The sequence below is a fragment of the Ostrea edulis genome, chromosome 4 (genome assembly GCF_947568905.1).
Source record: "Ostrea edulis chromosome 4, xbOstEdul1.1, whole genome shotgun sequence".
Lineage (NCBI taxonomy): Eukaryota > Metazoa > Mollusca > Bivalvia > Ostreida > Ostreidae > Ostrea > Ostrea edulis.
Genome location: NC_079167.1, coordinates 7,995,561 through 8,016,685, shown reverse-complemented (window position 1 = coordinate 8,016,685; position 21,125 = coordinate 7,995,561). Strand labels below are relative to the sequence as shown.

General features: G+C 34.2%; 1 protein-coding gene across 2 annotated transcripts in view; it reads left to right on the top strand.

Annotated features, from left to right (window-relative positions):
- Positions 1–21,125, top strand: part of LOC130053977 (WD repeat and FYVE domain-containing protein 3-like) — a 79,893-nt gene that overhangs the window by 27,612 nt on the left and 31,156 nt on the right. For both annotated transcript variants that reach the window (XM_056161825.1, XM_056161826.1), the window contains exons 25-42: positions 191–330; positions 2,549–2,660; positions 3,612–3,802; positions 3,982–4,134; positions 4,235–4,308; positions 4,518–4,679; positions 6,306–6,397; positions 14,636–14,735; positions 14,980–15,197; positions 15,460–15,644; positions 15,864–16,007; positions 16,115–16,312; positions 18,634–18,691; positions 18,835–18,956; positions 19,211–19,412; positions 19,537–19,608; positions 20,371–20,596; positions 20,897–21,089. In XM_056161825.1, coding sequence (XP_056017800.1) covers positions 191–330; positions 2,549–2,660; positions 3,612–3,802; positions 3,982–4,134; positions 4,235–4,308; positions 4,518–4,679; positions 6,306–6,397; positions 14,636–14,735; positions 14,980–15,197; positions 15,460–15,644; positions 15,864–16,007; positions 16,115–16,312; positions 18,634–18,691; positions 18,835–18,956; positions 19,211–19,412; positions 19,537–19,608; positions 20,371–20,596; positions 20,897–21,089 — 2,642 coding nt within the window. The remainder of the gene's footprint in view (positions 1–190; positions 331–2,548; positions 2,661–3,611; positions 3,803–3,981; positions 4,135–4,234; positions 4,309–4,517; positions 4,680–6,305; positions 6,398–14,635; positions 14,736–14,979; positions 15,198–15,459; positions 15,645–15,863; positions 16,008–16,114; positions 16,313–18,633; positions 18,692–18,834; positions 18,957–19,210; positions 19,413–19,536; positions 19,609–20,370; positions 20,597–20,896; positions 21,090–21,125) is intronic.

The following is a 21,125-nucleotide window of genomic DNA, read 5'->3' as shown; positions in this document are numbered from 1 at the left end:
GGCAGCCTCTATAAGATGGCTAGAATTTCAATTTTTAATGTTTTCAAATTAGTACTGAAGATTATCTAGGCCATATATCAACAGAATAGCATGACAAATGTGTATCATATAATTAATCCTATAATTTATTATGTAAATTTTTGTGGATTGCCTTCCCCTTTAAAAGTATAACAATTCTGATTGTTTCCAGATGATATGGAGATGTCATGTACGCTGGTGTCTGAGGAGAAACTGGTGTTTGGTGTTCATGCTCATGCTGTGTCTCAGATGACTATTCTCTTAATCCGGAAAAACTACAGCAAAGTAGACAGCAAGTCCATAGCCAGACAGGTCAGTGTGGTCATCTAAAATTATGTTGACAGCAAGTCCATAGCCAGACAGGTCAGTGTGGTCATCTAAAATCATAGCCAGACAGGTCAGTGTGGTCATCTAAAATCATGTTGACAGCAAGTCCATAGCCAGACAGGTCAGTGTGGTCATCTAAAATCATGTGGACAGCAAGTCCATAGCCAGACAGGTCAGTGTGCCTGATAGATTTCTTGTACGTGGAGAATTTAGAAAATTAACCATTGACGGTTGTTTCTCTGGAGTTCCTTCAATATCACCATGTTTTATGCGCAAATGATTCAACATATTTGTTGTACCTCCCGTGAACGTTAATTCAACCTCGCAGAGTTGACATTTTATAGATATTGAATCGCCAGTCCGTTTAAAATATTTCCATACTTTAGAGGACGGAGGCATTTTTGCTACTAACAATTGTACGAGTCCACGCTTTTTTTTATTGAATTAATTTGAACTGTATTTAAGTCATGGTATGCCCCTGGCTATAAACAAAGCGATGTGCTGCCACCGACAGAGGTGCTAATAACTATAATTGTTGTCAAAACAGGACAGGCCTTTAATTCAGGCTACTTGTATACATTGTAGGTAATTGAGAGAACGGTACTTGAGATAACGTACAATGATCTGCGAAAATTGAATGAGTGAATCAAAACAAAAAATACAAGAAATAAACTTCTTTTTTTTCAAGTACTCGGTTACTGATTTTAGTAATCGATACTCGGACCTTCTGACGAGTACTCGAGTAACCGGTGACTCGTTGACAACCCTAATTGTCTCGTGAATGTTGTGGTAAACTAAGAAGTTCTCATTTACTTACATTCAATTACTATCATACGTTTCCAAGATCTCTGTTTTACCTTGTCCTAGTAGCTATGCAGCATTCATTGTATGATTACTATTCCCTGCGAAGCTGAAGGGGATTACTATTTTCTACTCTCTGTCATTTTGTCCATCTATCACAACTTGGTTTTCCCACCATTTTAGCTCACCTTAGCTGAAAGCTCAAGTGAGCTTTTTTTTTTTATCACTTTTTACTAATATCTAGCTTTTTTATCACTTTTTTTTCTAATATACGTCTGTAAACTTTTAACATTTTTTACTTCTTCAGAACCACATGGCTAATTTCACTGAAGCAAAGCACGCCTGGGTAAACGAAAGAGGATTCATGTTTGTTCAAATCAAGTGCCACACCTTTCTTAAAGTGAAGATAATTATGTTGTGGCATCTTTTAAAAATCTTCACAAGAACCACTGAAACAATTTCAATCAAACTTGGCACAAATCATCCTTGGGTAAAGGGGATTCAAGTTTGTTCAAATGAAGGGTCATGCTCCCTCCAAAGGGGAGATAATCAAGAAAAGGCAAATATAGGGTGGGGTAATTTAAAAAAAACTGGGCCAGAAAAGTTTAAATTTACATGAAAGCTTCCCGACATAATGTAGATTCAAGTTTGTTTAGATCATGGTCCCTGGAGATAGGGTAAGGCCACAAAAGAAAAACAAAGTTTTACATGGGGATATATAGGAAAAATCTTCTTTTCAAGAACAACGGAGCCATGATTAGTCATATTTTGATATGCAAGCATCCCCAGGTAGTGCAGATTCAACTTTGTTCAAATTAGGGGGGGGGGGGGGGGTTAAAATGGAGCCACAACAGGGAATAAAATTTTACATGGGGATATGTAGAGATGATATTCCAAAATCTCCTTCTCAATAAATACAGGGCCATGGTTAGACAGTGATATACAAGCATCCTCGGGTAGTGCAAATTGAAGTTTGTTCAAATCATGTTCCCCAGGGATAGGATGGGGCCATAATAGGGCATCAAAGTTTTTTTTATAGAAATATATAGTGAAACATCTTTAGAAATCTTCTCAAGAACAGCAGGGCCACGATTAGTCGATTAAAATGCAAGCACCTTCAGGCAATTGCCAAAAATTGTAAGACTTAGTTTCATGGTGGACTGAAATTCTTTAATTTTGTTCTCTGTCTTCTTCTTTGTAATTTTTCATTGTATGAGATCCATATAACTTTATACTGGAAAAATTATAAAATAGATTTTATTTTTTAATTCTTTTTATGATTGTACATAAACTGTTGATGTCAGATTATTCAAAACAGAATATTACATGTACAACTTGTGACCGGTAGTGGACATACAATTCTTACAGAATGCTTGTATACTTGATTTTCTCACATTGACAGTTGGCTATGTCTGCCCATGACAATGCCACACCAATCAGAATCATCCACAACTCTGCTGGTCATCTGAATGGTCCGGCCAGGAGTCTCGGTGCAATACTCATAGGATACCTCGGTAAGGTTTCTCACAAACAGCTTATTGCAGAACAAATCTCAACAAATTTAATATATACCTGGTAGATGTAGATACTAGACTAGTGCTTTTCTTGCATTGGTATTTATACGCATGTATTTTTTACTACCTACCGTATATACTCGCCTATAAGTCGGTCCGCCTATAAGTCGGTTGTATTTTTTAAGGTTATTTTGTAGGAATTTGTCATTGACCCGCTTATAAGTCGGTACAAATTTTTGTCAGAATAGGTTGACAATTTCAAGTCAATGCTCTAGTGTTTTTACCTATGTTTCAAAAAATATTTTGAGAAATTAATAATTACGAGGTGCTAAATATCCAAGCCATATCCGTTTGGGGTTTAAATGCATCCCTTGATCTATTATGGACCATGATCCCTTGATTACCTAAGCAATATTGATCTCCTAATGACCAGTACCTGACACAGTGTTTACTTAGTGGCACGCGCCTCGCGAAAACTGTTATTGTGGGATTCCGGTATAATTCATTGTATCAACAATAGAGTTTTTAAGAGTCAAGAATGATGATCTAAATTATCTGTTAACAATATTCAATCTTTTAAGAAATATATTTCAGCCGGTATACATATGAATATTTCAATATTAAATCGGGTTCGTAATTCAATTTTACCGATAAACGAATTGAAATTGAATTGAAAGTATTAGTTACGGGTATGTAAATAATTTTAAACTAGATAAAAATATGTAAATACTTGTACTTTATACATGATTTTAAAATACATAAACAATACGTCTAGATATTTAAAAAACACTACATTACGCCGCCCTGAAAAATACCAATCTTCTTAGGACACGCCTATAAGTCGGACATAGAGTTTTGGACCAAAAATTGACTCCCAAAAAACCGACTTATAGGCGAGTATATACGGTAGTGTTTTTGTTGGTAAACTTATGTGTTGTTTTTTTTTATAAGGTGTTCGAACTTTCTGTCCTCGACCAGTTGCCAAAATGCTAGAAAACATTGGAGGTGCGTCAGCATTGTTAGGGTTGATTGCAATGGCGTCGGATGTGGAGGAGTTGTATGCAGCTGTAAAAGCATTAGTGTGTGTTGTCAAAAGTAACAAGTCCACTCTGAAGGACATGGAGAGAATCGGCGGATACCAGGTACAGAGTAACACAATGAAGACGTAACCAAATAAATAAAACATTAAAAAAAATACAACCAGAAATGGTGATGGTACCCAGGAACAAGTATTTTTAGTTGCTACTGATTTTACAAATGTGCATGTAAATTATTTTAACCCTTTTCTAATGATTTTATCTTTTTAACTTTTCCATTGTAGCTGTTGTCAATGTTGTACAAAAAGAAACAGAATCTCTTAAACAGTCATATTCTACACCTGACATTTTCATTGATTGGGACGGTTGACAGTGGAAAAGAAAGCTCTGTAATTCCTAACAAAAAAGCCTTCCAGGACCTTCTTTGTGACCTTGAGGTATAATTATGTAATTATGAAATATATTTAATATATTAGATCTTAGGTAAAAATTTCTATTCAGCTTAATATTTCTGTATACTTTGTGTGTATATTGCAGGTCTGGCATCATGCTCCATTTGACCTCCAGCGGTCATTATATGAACATTTCTTTGAACTTCTTACTGACTCTAGGTAACAAAAAATAAAAATGGCTTAAAGTGTTTTTGCTTTAATGCAAAGAAAGTAAAATATTGTCAAATTGTAGAATAATGTTATGGTAATTTTTTTATTCACATTTATGGTTACATGGATGGAAATAATTTTCATTACCAAATATTTAAAAAAAAATTAAACTGTTGACCCATTCTTTTGTCCATTATGTTATGGCAATTTTGTTGTAGTGACCAGAGCAGTAATTTCCAATTGATGCGTGACCTTGGAATGGTGGCTCGTTTGCTACATATCCTGAAGGACAATCAGTTGACCCCAGCCACAATTAAAACCATCTCCAGTGTTATCACAGTTCTCCTGCAGGGAACCCCTGACCCTTCTGCACTACTGAAGTAAGGTTATTTATCAGAAGAAGCACAACATTAATTTGTTGAAAAAATGGATGCATGATAGAGTTTTCATCCATGATAAAATGAAGAAAGTTTCTATTTTTGTTTTTGATTCAGTAACAGTCAATATTCATGAATATCAAGGTCTGTCTTACTTACAAGTTGTGGCAATATACTGTGTTACAAGTTATACCAGATATCTGTTGACTGTTACAAGTTATACCAGTCAGATATCTGTTGACTGTTACAAGTTATACCAGTCAGATATCTGTTGACTGTTACAAGTTATACCAGTCAGATATCTGGTGATGTTGTTACAAGTTATACCAGTTAAATATCTGTTGACTGTTATAAGTTATACCAGTCAGATATCTGGTAACTGTGTTACAAGTTATACCAGTCAGATATCTGTTGACTATGTTACAAGTTATACCATTCAGATATCTGGTGACTGTGTTACAAGTTATACCTGTCAGATATCTGGTGACTGTGTTACAAGTTATAACATTTAGATATCTTGTAACTGTTACAAGTTATACCTGTCAGATATCTGGTGACTGTTACAAGTTATACCGAATGTGATTCAGATTGGTATACTAGTGAATCAGACTGAGATTGGTATATACTAGTGAATCAGACTGAGATTGGTATATACTAGTGAATCAGAGTGAGATTGGTAAATACTAGTGAATCAGAGTGAGATTGGTATACTAGTGAATCAGACTGAGATTGGTATACTAGTGAATCAGACTGAGATTGGTATACTAGTGAATCAGACTGAGATTGGTATACTAGTGAATCAGACTGAGATTGGTATCCTAGTGAATCAGACTGAGATTGGTATCCTAGTGAATAAGACTGAGATTGATATATACTAGTGAATCAGAGTGAGGTTGGTATATACTAGTGAATCAGACTGAGATTGGTAAATACTAGTGAATCAGAGTGAGATTGGTATACTAGTGAATCAGACTGAGATTGGTATACTACCATGGTATACTAGTGAATCAGACTGAGATTGGTATACTACCATGGTATACTAGTGAATCAGACTGAGATTGGTATAGTAGTGAATCAGACTGAGATTGGTATATACTAGTGAATCAGACTGAGATTGTTATATACTAGTGAATCAGACTGAGATTGGTATATACTAGTGAATCAGACTGAGATTGGTATACTAGTGAATCAGACTGAGATTGGTATATACTAGTGAATCAGACTGAGATTGGTATATACTAGTGAATCAGGCTGAGATTGGTATACCAGTGAATCAGAGTGAGATTGGTGTACTAGTGATTCAGATTGTGTACAAGTTAATCAGATATCATGCATTAAACCCGATGTTTACTTACAGTTTTGTACCGTTTTCTGCATTATCAATGCTTTCAATAACCACCAGTAGACAGCAATTTGTAGCTGCTTCGATTCTCAGAAGCCACAGGCAGGGTGTAGTACTTTCTTGGGAGCTGTACTTAACCGCTTCAGACATAGTTTTCACCTTTATAATTTTATGTTATTGAAAGCCATGAGTTAAATCAGTCAGATATCAGCAAGTCCTAATAGCTGTTATGAGTTACATGTATATGAAGTGGACATCAGTCGATCTTACCTGGTGTTTACTTACAGATTGGGACAGTTTACAGTGTCATCTCTTCCTTCCATGTCATCCTCAGAGAAGCAGGTGGTAATTAATGGCATCAGCCCTACAGTGGATACTGGTAAATATCTCCTGTCTTTGACCTTGACTTTTTTAGGTTTCCTGAGTAAACTCAGGTGACCTATAGCAATTGGTCTGCGTTAACAATATCAGCATTTTTAACTTCTTCTTGATAACTACCATTTCAATTCTTTTCAAATTTGGCATAAAGCATCTTTGGGACAAGGGGGACATAAATTGTTAACTTAGGACTCCTGCACCCCTGGAGCCTTAGGGGTGGGGCAAAAACTGCCCAAAATTGAGCAATTTTCAAAAATCTCTACAACTGCACATGTGTAAAAAAAAGAAAAGAAAACTAAATGCATAGCCATGTAGAGCAGAGAAGCCTCTACCAAAATTGTAAATTTCATGATCCTTTGGGTAGAGGTTCTGACTCCAGTGCTGTGCCAAACTTGGTATATAGTATTTATATGTAAAACATTTTAAAAACGTCTTTATGGTATTGATACTAATTGTAACTAAATGTATGTTTAGAATGAGCAGGTAGCCCTTTACCAAAATTGTAAATTTCATGATTCCATTGGTAGTGATTTTGGTATTGGGATGGGGCCAAAATGGTCAGTAATTAAATGTGTTAAAAATTGAACATTTTCAACTCCTTGATAACTACCATTCCAATTCTTTTCAAAGGTATGAAGCATCATTAAAAAAGGGGGGCATAAATTTCAGGACTCCTGCATCCACGGGGCCTTAAGGGTTTAGAGCGAGATTAATATAAGCCTTTTGGCTTGTTTCTCAATCTATTTCATGTATAAGACATTGTTTGTAAACATTATCGAATGACTTACGAAAAAATATTGTTTAAACTAAGGGTGGTGCAAAATCTGCCAAAAATTGACCAATTTTCAAAAATCATCTTCTCTACAACCACCTATATCTAAGAAAGACTGAGTGCATAGTCAGGGCTTTCAAAAGTAGCCGGTAGCCGGCGGATTTCCGCCGCCTATAGTAACATTAGGTGTCGGCTACTTTAATGACAAAAATGTATGTCCAATAAAAAAAAACTTTTATAAAACTTTAAACATCTTCCAAACTTTAGTAGACTCAGAAATCGCAGCTGTATCAACCAGGATGTAAAAACGTGTTTACTTGTGCTAAATTTAGTTCAGGTAAATACCGGCACCTGATTGGTCGTCTGTTGGTGTAGAAAATAATACGTCAATTGCAATAGTCGGAAAGCCTCGGATTTACCAATTCGTGACAACACAGACGAGAAGTTCCGAGAAAGTCCTGAACGTAAAAATCAATGATGTTGACGGAATGAAGAGAATAAATAATTTGAAAGCAGAGTCGACCAAAAAGTAAAAACGTTTGTGTCGAAAACTAAAGAAATTGAAGATGGGGTGAATATGGACTTAATAAACATAAGAGAGAAGTTTCAAGAACACCTTAAGAAATTGAGATCATTACAGAGCACGATGAAAAGATATCGATCCCTGACGGAATCAGCGTTGACCCTCGCTAATCACAACCAGCAGTATTCTCAGAAAAACAATATAAAATTTCTAGGATGGAAGGAGAAACCACAAGAAAACCTTCGAGAAGAACTGTGCGTCATAATGAAGGAAGCAGCGAAAGTGACCATCGACCCCGCTGATATTTTAGCCATTCACAGAATTCCAGGGGCGAAAGGAAAAATCAGACCAGTAATTGCAAAATTCAAAAACTCAGAATCTAAAATTACAGTTATTCGAAACAGGTCTAAGGAAGAAGTCAAAAAACGCTTCAAGATGTTCGATCATATAACGCAGATGAACTCTCAATTACTAAGAGATCTCAACAACGACGAGAAAACCCAGAGTGCCTGGTACTACAACGGAAAAATTTTCGGGTTGGACCAGAAAGGTGTTCGACACAAGTTCGATATTATGGACACAGCCTGTTACCCTGTAGAAAGCTAAACAAACTTTAAATTTCCATGCGGGAGCAACAAATTTGGATCGGGTTTGAAATACCATTATCTGATGAGCGACAGGACCGGGATCGGGATCATCGAACTGATACAAATTGTTTACATGTGTTTGTGTTATTATGTGAGTGTTAGTGTGTGTGAATGGGTAAACGATGGACGGGTAAGTTACTTGCTGAAAATTCCTAGATGTTTAGTTGTTTTACTTATTTTTCTGCGATGTCGTTGTCTGAAAATATTTCAATAGCCACAGTGAACTGTCAGGGGCTGGCAACTCCATCTAAACGTAAAGATGTTATTAATTACTTGAAACAAAAGCGTTTTTCTATTATATGTCTACAAGATACTCATTTTATTTCTGAATGTGAACCATATATTGAATCACAGTGGGGATACAAATGTATTTTTAATTCTTATATGTCAAACTCAAGGGGTGTGTGCATCTTGTTCAACAATAACTTTGAGTTTAAAATTCATGGTATAAAAAGGGATTGTGAAGGTAATTTAGTTGCACTTGATATGACAATTGAAGAAAACAAAGTAACTCTTATTAATATATACGGGCCTAATACTGATAACCCTCAATTTTACGAAAATGTACGAAATATTTTCTTGGAATATGACAATGAATATTTTATTCTATGTGGTGACTTTAACCTCACATTAAACCCTTCACTGGATACTTATAACTATTGTGGAATCAATAATCCCAAAGCACGTGCTAAAGTTCTAGAAATCATGGACGATCTACAACTTTTAGATTACTACAGAGTGCTAAATCCAGATAAAAAAGCTTATACATGGCGGAAAAAAAATCCCTTAAAACAAAGTCGCCTTGACTACTTTCTTGTATCTGATAGTTTGTCAAATTTGGTTGAAAACTGTACCATAAAGCCAGGATATAGATCTGATCATTCTGTTGTTATTCTTGAATTAAAATTTAATCCCTTTACAAGAGGGTGTGGCCTTTGGAAATTTAATAACAATTTATTAACAGACAAAAAATATGTTATGAAGGTCAAAGAAACTATTCAATCTGTTACTAGCCAATATTTGGATAACATAGATAATATAAATTTTCAGTGCAAAAACGATATTGATGAAAGTTTATTTCTGGAGGTTTTAATGATGGAAATTAGGGGAATTACTATATCATACTCAGCATTTAAGAAAAGAGAAAAAGACATCAAAGAAAAGAAACTTTTAGATGAAACCGAAATTTTAGAGTCTGACTCTCCTATTGATTTTGATATTCTAGATGAGAAGAGAGCAGCTCTTGAAAACATTAGAAAAGAAAAGCTACAAGGTCACATGATAAGGTCTCGTGCACGTTGGATAGAGGAAGGGGGAAAACCTTCAAAATACTTTTGTAATTTAGAATCCCGAAATTATTTAAATAAAACTATCAAAAAAATTCAGTTGGATACTGGTACAATTTACAAACAGTCAGATATATTAGAAGGTGTCAAGAAATATTATGAAGCCTTATATACTAATAATGATTTTAACTTAATTAATGTCGACCTGGAAAGCATCATCTCAGATTACAATTCTCCTAAGTTAGATACACATGCAACCAAAAAACTGGAGGATGATATTGAAGAAGCAGAGGTTCTTAAAGTATTAAAAAATATGAAAAACAACAAATCCCCGGGTAGCGATGGTTATACAACTGAATTCTTTAAAAAAAATTTGGAATGACATTAAATATTATGTTGTTAGAGCTATTAACTGTATATATCATAAGAGGGAACTTCCTATTTCGCAAAGACTAGGAATCATTTCATGCTTACCTAAAGGGGATAAACCAAGACAGTTTTTAAAAAACTGGCGACCAATTACACTTTTAAATGTATTATACAAAATTATATCTGGTTGTCTCAGCTTTAGAATTAAACAAGTTTTGGATTATATAATATCCGATACACAGTCTGGTTTTTTAAAAGGTAGATATATAGGGGAGAATACTCGATTTATTTATGATATTATGTCATACACTGAAAGAAATAATATCCCAGGCCTTCGACTCAATGTCATGGTCATTCATATATAAAGTTTTAAAGTATTTTGGTTTTGGGGAAAACTTTATTCAATGGATAAAAATCTTAAACACAAATTTCAGAGCCTCAGTTTTACAGAGTGGCTTTTTATCTGAACAGTTTGATATACAAAGGGGATGTAGGCAGGGTGATCCCATTGCACCTTATTTATTCATCCTATGTGCAGAAATTCTTGCAATATTAATTAAACAAAACAAAAGTATAAAAGGCATATGTATAGAAAACACAGAACACAAAATATCGCAATATGCAGATGATTCTTCACTAGCCCTTGACGGATCACCTGAATCGCTTTTTGCAGCTCTAGATACGATAGAATTTTTTTCCAGTTTTTCTGGTCTAAGGATTAATTCTTCTAAAACAAAAATTGTTTGGATTGGTTCAAAGAAATTTTCAGATCAAGTTTTTCACCATACAAGATGGAAATTAGATTGGGGATCAACAACTTTTAATTTATTGGGTATTAATTTTTCAGTTGACCTTACAGAAATTGAAGATATAAATTTCGGAATTCAAATACCAAAAATCATTGCTCTTACTGAACAGTGGAAAAGAAGGATTCTTACTCCCATTGGGCGGGCTACTGTCATTAAAACCTTGCTTATTCCAAAATTGAATCATTTGTTTATATCACTTCCTACTCCAAAGAAAGAAACAATCTCTTATTTATACAAAATTATTTTTGAATTCCTATGGAAATCTAGTGTAGATAAAGTTAAGAGGTCTGTGATAACACAAGACTATCTATCGGGTGGTATCAAGATGGTTGATATAAGCAATTTTATTACATCATTGAAATGCTCTTGGATTAAAAGGCTTACTAGGTCCAACTGTCAGAAACCATGGATGAATATTTTTTTTGCCATGTATGGAAATGATATTTTAAAGAAATTATATGACTTTGGAGATAGTTTTATTGTGGAACAATTATGTGTTAAAAGCAATGTTTTTTGGAAGGATGTTTTTAATGCTTGGTTTTTTTATTTGAAGACTAGTCAAAATCTTCCAAATATTAAAAATAATTTTCATAATATTCCAGTGTGGTACAATTCTAATATTAGAATTGCGGGAAAACCTGTGTTTTATGAGAAATGGTATGAAAAGGGGATTAAAGCTGTTCAAGATTTTTTTGATACTGATTGTAACTTCCATACCATAGAAAAATTTCAGTGTTTATACAATCTTCAAGAAGTATGTGTAATGAAATACAATAGCATTATTACTGCAATTTCAAAATATTTAAAACGTCTGTCAATTGATAGACACTCAACCAAACAAAATGTTAATCCATGTATGCCTATATTTTTTGAACCAGTTTTATTACATGAAAGATGTTCTAATATTATTTACAATATTTTAAATGCAAAAGAAGATAACCCAACTTCTATGGGCAAGTGGAAAACTGAACTATCTTCATATGGAGTAGATGATATTTCAGTGCAAGATGTATTTAAAATTTGTTTCAAAACATCTAGTGATTCTTCTGTTCAGTGGCTACAGTTTAGAATTTTACATAGAATTCTTCCTGTTGGTTATTATTTGAAAAACATTAGTGTTAAAACAGATGATCTCTGTAGATTTTGTACAAGTAATATTGAAACAATAACACATATTTTTACTTCGTGTAATAAGACCCAAACATTGTGGAGTGAGTTAAGTCTTCATATATATAGAAAAATTTCAGAAAGAATTGGTTTTAATGTGTCAAATATAATATTTGGTGAAATTCCACTGTCTTTAAATAATAAAGCTATAAACTTTATAATTCTATATGCTAAACAATACATATTTATCTGTTTAATGCAGAATAAAGAACCAAATCTTGTTGGATTACTATGTCACTTAAAGTTTAAATATCATGTAGATAAATATGCTGCAATTCAAGCATTTGAAATACATAACTTTGATAAAATATGGATGAAGTGGGAAAATATTTTTGCAATTGATTAATTATTACTACATGTACTTATCATTATTTTTAGTACATGTATTATTGTTATTATTATTACTTTCACTATTGTACAGCAAGTAACCTAAACCACAGGGAGATTGATGCATGTATGAAAGGTATGTTTGTGTAAGTGTTTGATATATTGTATGTAACCAAAAAAATAAATAAATTATAAAAAAAAAAAAAAAAAAGAGAACAAATACCCTGTTCAGTTTCGACTTTAAAAAGGCCAGAAGTGAAAGTGATACGAGTATGTGTTTTGTATAATATCAATCAACAATTTTAAAGCGAAAACAGAACTTAATCAGGAAAGATTTCAGACTGGCGATTCTTTTTAATTTGCAAATACCCATGTGGTATTAAATAAAAACGAAAGTAGAATTTTTCAGCACAGATTCGCTACTTGTTACCAACAAATCTGTAGCTGTTAACTTGAACTTGTGGAAAAATAAAATTATAGGTCATTTAAATGTTACTTCTTAATTTGTAATAAAGATTTTTTGGGTTTTATTTTAAAAAAATATTGGGGTGAGCAAAAGCAGGTCCCAATGGATTTCATGTAGTTCATTTCAACAATACTTTCTGCACGGTAGAAACTTTCTTACAAAACAATTCAGTCTTATAAACTTTCAGTACAAATGTAGAAATAAAAGTGAAAGTTTCTGTTCAAGCAAAGACACTTAAAAATTAATTGATACAGCATCGCAAAAAATAATTACATGTAGTTATCTTGATGCACTTTATTTTTCATTTTGCATCAAAATTAGTACTTTGCAATGTTAAATTTTTTAAGTCTTTGCATGAACAGAAAATTTCACATATGAAACAATAAATTCATGGCAAAAGTAAAAATTTCAGGCAAAAAAATGACAATTTCAAAGCTGCGTTTAAGTGCCAGGAAACCGCCAGAATGCAGGATTTTGCGTCATTTACCCCAGAGCTTCTGGGGGCCTTCAGTGGCCCCCAGACCCCCAGCCGTAAGGGCGCCGAGCATAGCTCGGCGTGCGATACGGCTGTGCCGTTCGCATTGGATCGCCTTCTACGTTTTCATTTCAGCCTCGTACTTTTAAATTTGTTGAAAGCCCTGCATAGTGATGTAGAGCAAGAAGACCTATCAAAATTGTGAATTTCATGAGTCTTGGGTAGGGTTCTGTCTCCAGTGTGGGGCCAAACTTGATATATATAGTGTACATGTGCAAAACATTTAATAATAATATCTTCTTTAATGCTATTGATACTAAATTGCTACTAAATAGATATTTAGAAAGATTAGGTAGTCCTTTACCAAAACTGTGAATTTCATGATCCTAGGTGGTAAGGGTTTGGTTCCAGGGTGGAGCTAAAATTATTATAGTGATTATTGTCTTTATCAATTGAAAGACTTTTTTAAGTTTACTGATACAATATGAAAAGTAAATGCATATTTAGGAAAAGCAGAAAAGAGAAACCAAAACTGTGAATTTCGCAATTCCAGGGTTTTGATTCTAGGATGGGTTCAAATTAGTCATATTGTGTTAATGTTACATATATTATATTAGGCCACATCAAATCGATTCTCTGGTTCTCAGACACCACGCTTACGACGTTTTCGTAGGTCGAAACAAAACGGCTGACAGCGATAAGGTTTTTTCAACAGTGAAAATTTCCAAAGTGGTTGAACTTTTTGGGAGATATTTAAAAGTGAAAGTGTCTGGAAAAAAGACTGATTTGCCCTCGTCAGATGAACCATACTATTTTGTATTCACTTTATTTGCATAAAGATCTACAATATAAAAGCATGACATACATATAAAACAGGACAAGAAACAGAATGAAAAGAAGCTATACAGTGTTGAATACCATTTGTAAAACTCTAACTTTCTTCACAACACAAAAAAAAACCACGGACAAAAAATCCCTACCCATTTGTGACATGGAGATAAACTGAAAAACTAAACCCCTACCTACCTACCCATTTTTTGAAAAAACAATTGTCTGAGAACCAGAGAATCGATTTGATGTGGCCTTATGTAAAACCTTTTTTCAGGATAGGCACTTTCTAGGGCATTTTAAAAGTTTTAAGAACACATCTTGTTTTATACTTTTGCTGAATATTAGAATTTTGCTTAGATATACAAAACAGAAATTATTTTCTAGATTTCGTAGCCCTTGGGACTAGTGATACTTTTAACTAGTACTCAGCTGACTGATAAAGGCCTATGGGTCTCTTGTTATGGGTATAAACATGAATGCATAATTCAGTGATATTTATGTTATCAGGTAATTGTCAATGAAAAATGTTATCTTTATTAAAAGGATTTGTAAAACATTTTATTTCAGATAGTGATATTGGTGCATCTATTTACAAGATCAAGATGAGAAACGTGTGTTTGGAAATAATACTTGAATTATTGCAAGATTCATCCTCAGGTAGCACTGTGTAAGTACAATGTACAGTGCTTATCATTTGTGCAGATCTACAGCTTGTAACACAATACGAGAATCCTTAAAATATTAAAATAAACCCATTTGAAAAACTCAACATTGATACTCTCCAAAAGTTTAGTGATTGAAAATTTACAATATCCACAGATTATCTTGTTCTGTTTTTATGTAGAAACTGGCACTGTTTTCTGTCATTTTATACATTTTTATTTCACTCCAACTTGACAACATTCTTTCAGTGTATCTGAAGAAATTCAGAAAGTCCTGGGTTTTGATTGGCTGCTGCTCTTTATCCAACCACATGTCCACCGTAGCACTGTCATTATTGCCCTGAGAATCTTGCTGAACATCTTACAAAACCAAACCTCCATGCAGAGATTTAGGGAGGGGATACCAGGTGGAGGGTGGCTTAGTAACACTGAACCAGTTCTAAAGCAGCATGTGGGAGTGATGCTTGGTAAGACTCCTCACTTAGGAGGCATTCTGGTGAAGTCTCCCAGATTTATTGTTTTTGGTCATTCTCAAATGAATCTGGGGAGGTATGAGAACTGAACAAAGATGAATTCATGCAGTTACTGGTATTCAAAATAAGAGAAGTAAATGTAGTTTATCATAAAACAAAACAAAAAAAAATATGCTGTAAAAGAATTGAAATTGATATTCATTCAATTTTTTATACAATGAACAAAGGACATTGTGTACTGCATTCTTGTTCACAGGTTTGAACATAAGCACCAAGAACACTGGTCAAAAACGAGAGCTGAACCAAGAGGTTTGTAAGGTCCCAGGGTTCACAGCACTACAATGGCTGCTCCCTAAACACAGTAACATACCAGAGGTGTACTTCCTTATGATGGCGCTGTTACTAGGACAACATGTAAACAAACTACCGACAGATGTAGAGGTACTCTTGGCTTCCTGTTGAATATTAATGAATTACATATATATAACTTTTAGCTATAAAAAAATCAGTATTGAACCATTATTCTGCCATACCAGGTCAAAGGTATAACTTTCAGTGAACATAAATGCTTTTATGGGCATTATTCTTCTAAATGTGAATGGATGAGAGTAAATATACACCACATCTTTATATAAAGTGTATTTTTAAATTGCCTTTCAGCTGAATTTGGACAAAGTATGGACTGTAATATTTGGGGTACCAGCAAGTAAACCAGTCTCCATAGCTGCTAAAGAGAAACAAGCTGACCTCTGTCCAGAGGCGTCCATTGTCATTTTGAGCATGATCAGGAGTATGCTCAATCAGGTCATTTGAACTTGAGTAGTTTAAATAAATTAACACAAATTCCATTTGTTCATTTTGTTTTCAGTCACTGATTTTAAGGTTACACTATTAGTGTTTATGTACTGTAGGACCAAGAGGAGCTGAGTGGAGCATGGATACAAGAGTACCCAGTCACACTGATGCAGTTCTTTTTATTCTTGTACCACAACCAGCCAGACTTCATCCACTTGTCATCCACTCCAGACTTTATAAGCAGTCTAGCTGCCACTCTATTCCCATACAGTATTGTGGACCATGATGTCACCACACCAACGGAAGAATTCAAAGTTAGTACAGTCATCATAACAATTAAGATTGGTAAACTTTAAAATGTCTTTTGAAAAGCATAATTAAAAAAAAAAAAATACGAATTGTAATTCAATCTCGGACTGACTGAATTGTAGCTTTAATCTGAACTTTGAAAATTCCCCTAGTAAATTTTGAAATATATTTCAAGATCTTAGTGCTGATTTTACACAACCAATACTCTTTTGATACTGGAAACCATACAGTGTATGCTAAGCACACAAGAGTTTTCTGCTTTGTTATACACATTTATACTTGCTGTGTGTTTTATTAGGTCACCTGAGTAAATTCAGGTGACCTATTGCAATTGGTCTGTGTCCGTCATCATGTGTTAAAAATTGAGCATTTTTAACTTCTTGATAACTACCATTCCAATTCTTTTCAAATTTGGTATGAAGCATCTTTTGGACAAGGCTAATATAAATTGTAAATTTCAGGACTCCCGCACCCCTGGGACCTTAGGGGCAGGGCAAAAATTTACCCAATTTTCTAAAATCTTCTCTATAACTGTACATGTGAAAGAAAAACTACATTGTGATATAGAGCAGAAAGACCTCTACCAAAATTGTAAATTTTATGACCCTGGGGTAGAGATTCTGACTCCAGGGTGGGACCAAACTCAGTATACTGCCTCGTTCACACGGATGCGCATTAAATTTTACTTCGCATCAAATTTGATGCGAAGTAAAATAATGCGCATTAAATTAATTCAAATTAAATAGCGTTCACACGGCGGTAATATTTAATGCGAAGTAAACTAATGCGCATTAAATTCGTATGCATCTCTATTAAAGGGTGCGCGAAATAAATTAAAGAATAGACTATGTTATTGAAAATTATTTTTATAGATATTTTAATGAATATTGTGTAGATCTATACAGAATTCTTTGTTCAAAACGCTATATAGGCCTACATGTAGTATACTACATGTTTACAATTTAGGCCTACATACATAATTCTGATCTACACATAAGGAGTTTTTTGTCGTGTTTATTTATATGTTCCCAAGAAATTACTTGTTATTTCCTCTGACAACCAGCATTCAATCTAGACAATATATTGTTTCTTCATGGGCCCAATTTTAAAACTTCGGAACGTCTTTTTCACCATTCCGCTGACTACTGTTATGACGTAATTTTTAATTACTAATACGTATTATAAGTCTACCATGACGTCATATGGTATAAAAATTAACAATGAGCGGCATATGTTTTAAAAAATGTAAAAAAGAAAATCATATTATCACTATTTTAAAACATTGTTGTCATATTTAATAACAATTCCTTCCACATGTATTACTCAGTATGCCTATGCAGAGCACAGATTTACGTCTGACATTATCTAATGACATGCTGTTTGTACATGTTTTTAGTGATTATTATCATTTTGCTTAGTTTTTCGTACAAAACTAACATTAATATATATAGCTGACCATGGGTATGATGCATGTGACCCAAATTGGCCATTACGCATGCGTCTACATTTAATTCGAATTAGCTTCGCTAAGCGTTCACACGGAGCTAATGCGAAGTAAATTTAATTCGCATTAAATCGCGACGTCAATTTTAATTCGAAGTAAACTAATACGCATTAAAATCTCCGTGTGAACACGGTTCAGATTTAATTCGCATTAACTTACGTTTAATGCGAATTAAATTCTTCGTGTGAACGAGGCATAAATATTGTATATGTTAATAATATCTTCTTTATTGCTATTGAAACTAAATTAATATTTAGAAGGAGTAAGTAGACCTTTACCAAATTGTAAATTTCATGATCCTAGTGGGTAAGGGTTTGGTTCCAGGGTAGAGTGTATTATTATCTTTATCATTTCAAAGACTTCTTGTAAGTTTGCTGATATGGTATAAAAACTAAATTCATATTTAGGAAAAGCAGAAAAGGATGTACCAAAATTGTGAATTTTGCAACCCCAGGGTTTTGACTCTAGGACAGGTCAACATTAGTCATTTCACGTTAATATTACATATATTATGTAAAGCCTTTTAATCAGAATAGGCACTTTTGAGGGCACAAGAGTTAAGAACACATCTTGTTTTATATGACTGTGTACTTCTGCTGAATATCAGAATTTAGCTTTAGATATTCATAACAGGAAATTTTTAGTAGCCCTTGGGACTAAAGATATGTTTAACTAATACTCAAGTGACCGATAAGGCCTGTGGGCCTCTTGTTTGAAAGAGAGCTTATTAATTTACAGTATTTAAATTCTTTTGTATATTTATATATCATAATTAACAAAATTGGTAATCTTTGTGTACATCCTTGCTTTATTCTAATTTAGCCATTCCCAGACTCCGAGAGCTTTGTAAGGGTTTGTACCCCAGAAAAAGACATGCCAAGTGAGTTCATGCATGGTGCTGCTTTGATAATACTAATTACTATCATTGTATAGTACTTCAGAAATAAGATACATATATAATACTAATAATTAAACAAATGATAGAATTACACTGTGCTGTTGAACATTCGCTTTCCATGACAGGCCTTTTGACTGGTCATACTGCCCGGAAATTTATAGTGGACTTTCTGAGGACAATAGTAGTGGACAGCTTCTCCCAACAAGTATCTTCCAAAACGTCCATCATTCTGGATGTTGTATTAGACGTAAGTAGCAAAAAAATATGTGTAATAGATTTTATCATCTTCCCAAACTGTCGTAAGTCATTCAGTTTCAAGGATACTGATTAATACTGTGAATCAGTGAAGATCTAACAAAAAAGTCTCCTCAATTCTATAAAGTACCATACATCGCGTCTTGTATGATCTGATGATCCGTGCCTGTCAACTCGACGTGATCCGACTCTTCAGATCAAGTAACTGTAGTAATAATATATATGTACCATACACATGTATACCAGGCGTCTCCTGAGACAGCTACAAGATCACAGAGACGTGAATACCAAACAGAGATTCTGTCTGTAATCATGGAGCACCTGTTGGCAGCAGACGTGTTGCTAGGTGACCAGGCTGCACTACCAATCTCATCTGGTGGAAATTACTCCAACATGGCAAACAATGTCTTCTACTTTGCTAGTCGCCTTGTGGACAAAGTCTGGCAAGGTATTGATATATGTTGATCACACATACAGATAATCATGATTTATTGCTTGTGTACAGTCAAGAAATGTAAAGATCATCATGATGAAGATATCTATTATCTATAATATTAGAGACTTTCTTGTAGGTGTATTTACAAGAGAAACAAAGGAGGTTTTTGAATTCATCAGCAAACTCATTGCACAGAGCAAAAGAAAATGTGAGTAAACATATCTAACTATCTCCTACACAATATATAGGTTCATCTAAAATAATGTGTCGCTAAGCATGTAATGTTGAAATATTCAGATAAGCTTTTCTGATAAAAAGAAGCAGGTACAGTTTCTACAGTCAACAGGCCCAGAAAATGGATGGTTTCAGAAGGAGTCCCTGCATTCATATAAGGAATTCATAAACAAATCCAAACTTTGTTTAATTGATCCAAAGTTGCTTTCTTGTTGTATGACAGGAGCATGAATTTGGCTCAAAATTGCCAAAATCAATGAAAAAACACTTAAATTCAGGGGTATTCCCTTTCAGAAAACCTATAGCCCATACTTCGAGCAAATTCATATTCTAATACAATTTTCATCTTCTATTATTACACAATATGTATTAATTTCATTTTGCTCTACGGATGGGCACACCTTTTCCAAAGCAATAATCTGGATGAAATTTAACAGTTATCAGACTCTTTTTGAAAAAAGGTGGGGGGAAATCTTGATATTCATGATGAAATAATGCTATCCAATAAGCAATAACTTTGATTTTAAAAGTTGAGATAGTATACTTGGCATATATTTAACTTACGTAAAACACAGATCAAGCTTAATTGAAGACACATTTAAAACAGAGACATTTTTGGGGCCTTTTTTTGTATGCAATCCTCTTGTTATGCTACTGTTAACAATCTTTACATTATATTTTTTTAAATGGGAAAATTCATCAGGTTACAGTTTAGATTTTAATTTTTTTCCTGTAGCTTCGGGTGTGTCCCTGGACTTGATCTACCGATCACTCAACAGAACAGTTCTATACCAGCTGTCACGACCCATTCACACAGTTTCTGCACAGACCACGGTTCTAGATGCTCTTCATAAGCTGACTAATAACAGAACACTAATTTTTGGTCCTAAGAATTATGATCCGGATTTTCTAGTGTGCCTCTGTTACTGCTTACTCCAACTCACTGATGATCCAGAGAAAAGGTATCAGAACTGTAGGGTTATCACTGATGATCCAGAGAAAAGGTATCAGAACTGTAGGGTTATCACTGATGATCCAGAGAAAGGGTATCAGAACTATAGGGTCATCACTGATGATCCAGAGAAAGGGTATCAGAACTATAGGGTTATCACTGATGATCCAGAGAAAGGGTATCAGAACTATAGGGTCATCACTGATGATCCAGAGAAAAGACCTGTGTTGCTGTCAGAATGTGAGAAATAAATGTTCTTTTTGAAAACTACAACAAAAAGAAGGAAAATGAATATTCTGTCTTTTAACAGCATGGAGAATTTACATGGAGGAAAGGCTTTAAGGACTACCTGGCATGTGAACTTTTCAGAAGAGGAAGAAAATGGAGACCTGCATGTTACATATGGCCATTTTCTGAAAGGATCTGGTGTTGTGGAAGGCCATCAGCTGGTGGTGAATGCTGCCAAGCGAGTATGGGAGGAACTGTACGCCTGTAAAAAACCAGTGAGAAAATTATATCAAAGGTTATAAAACAGAATT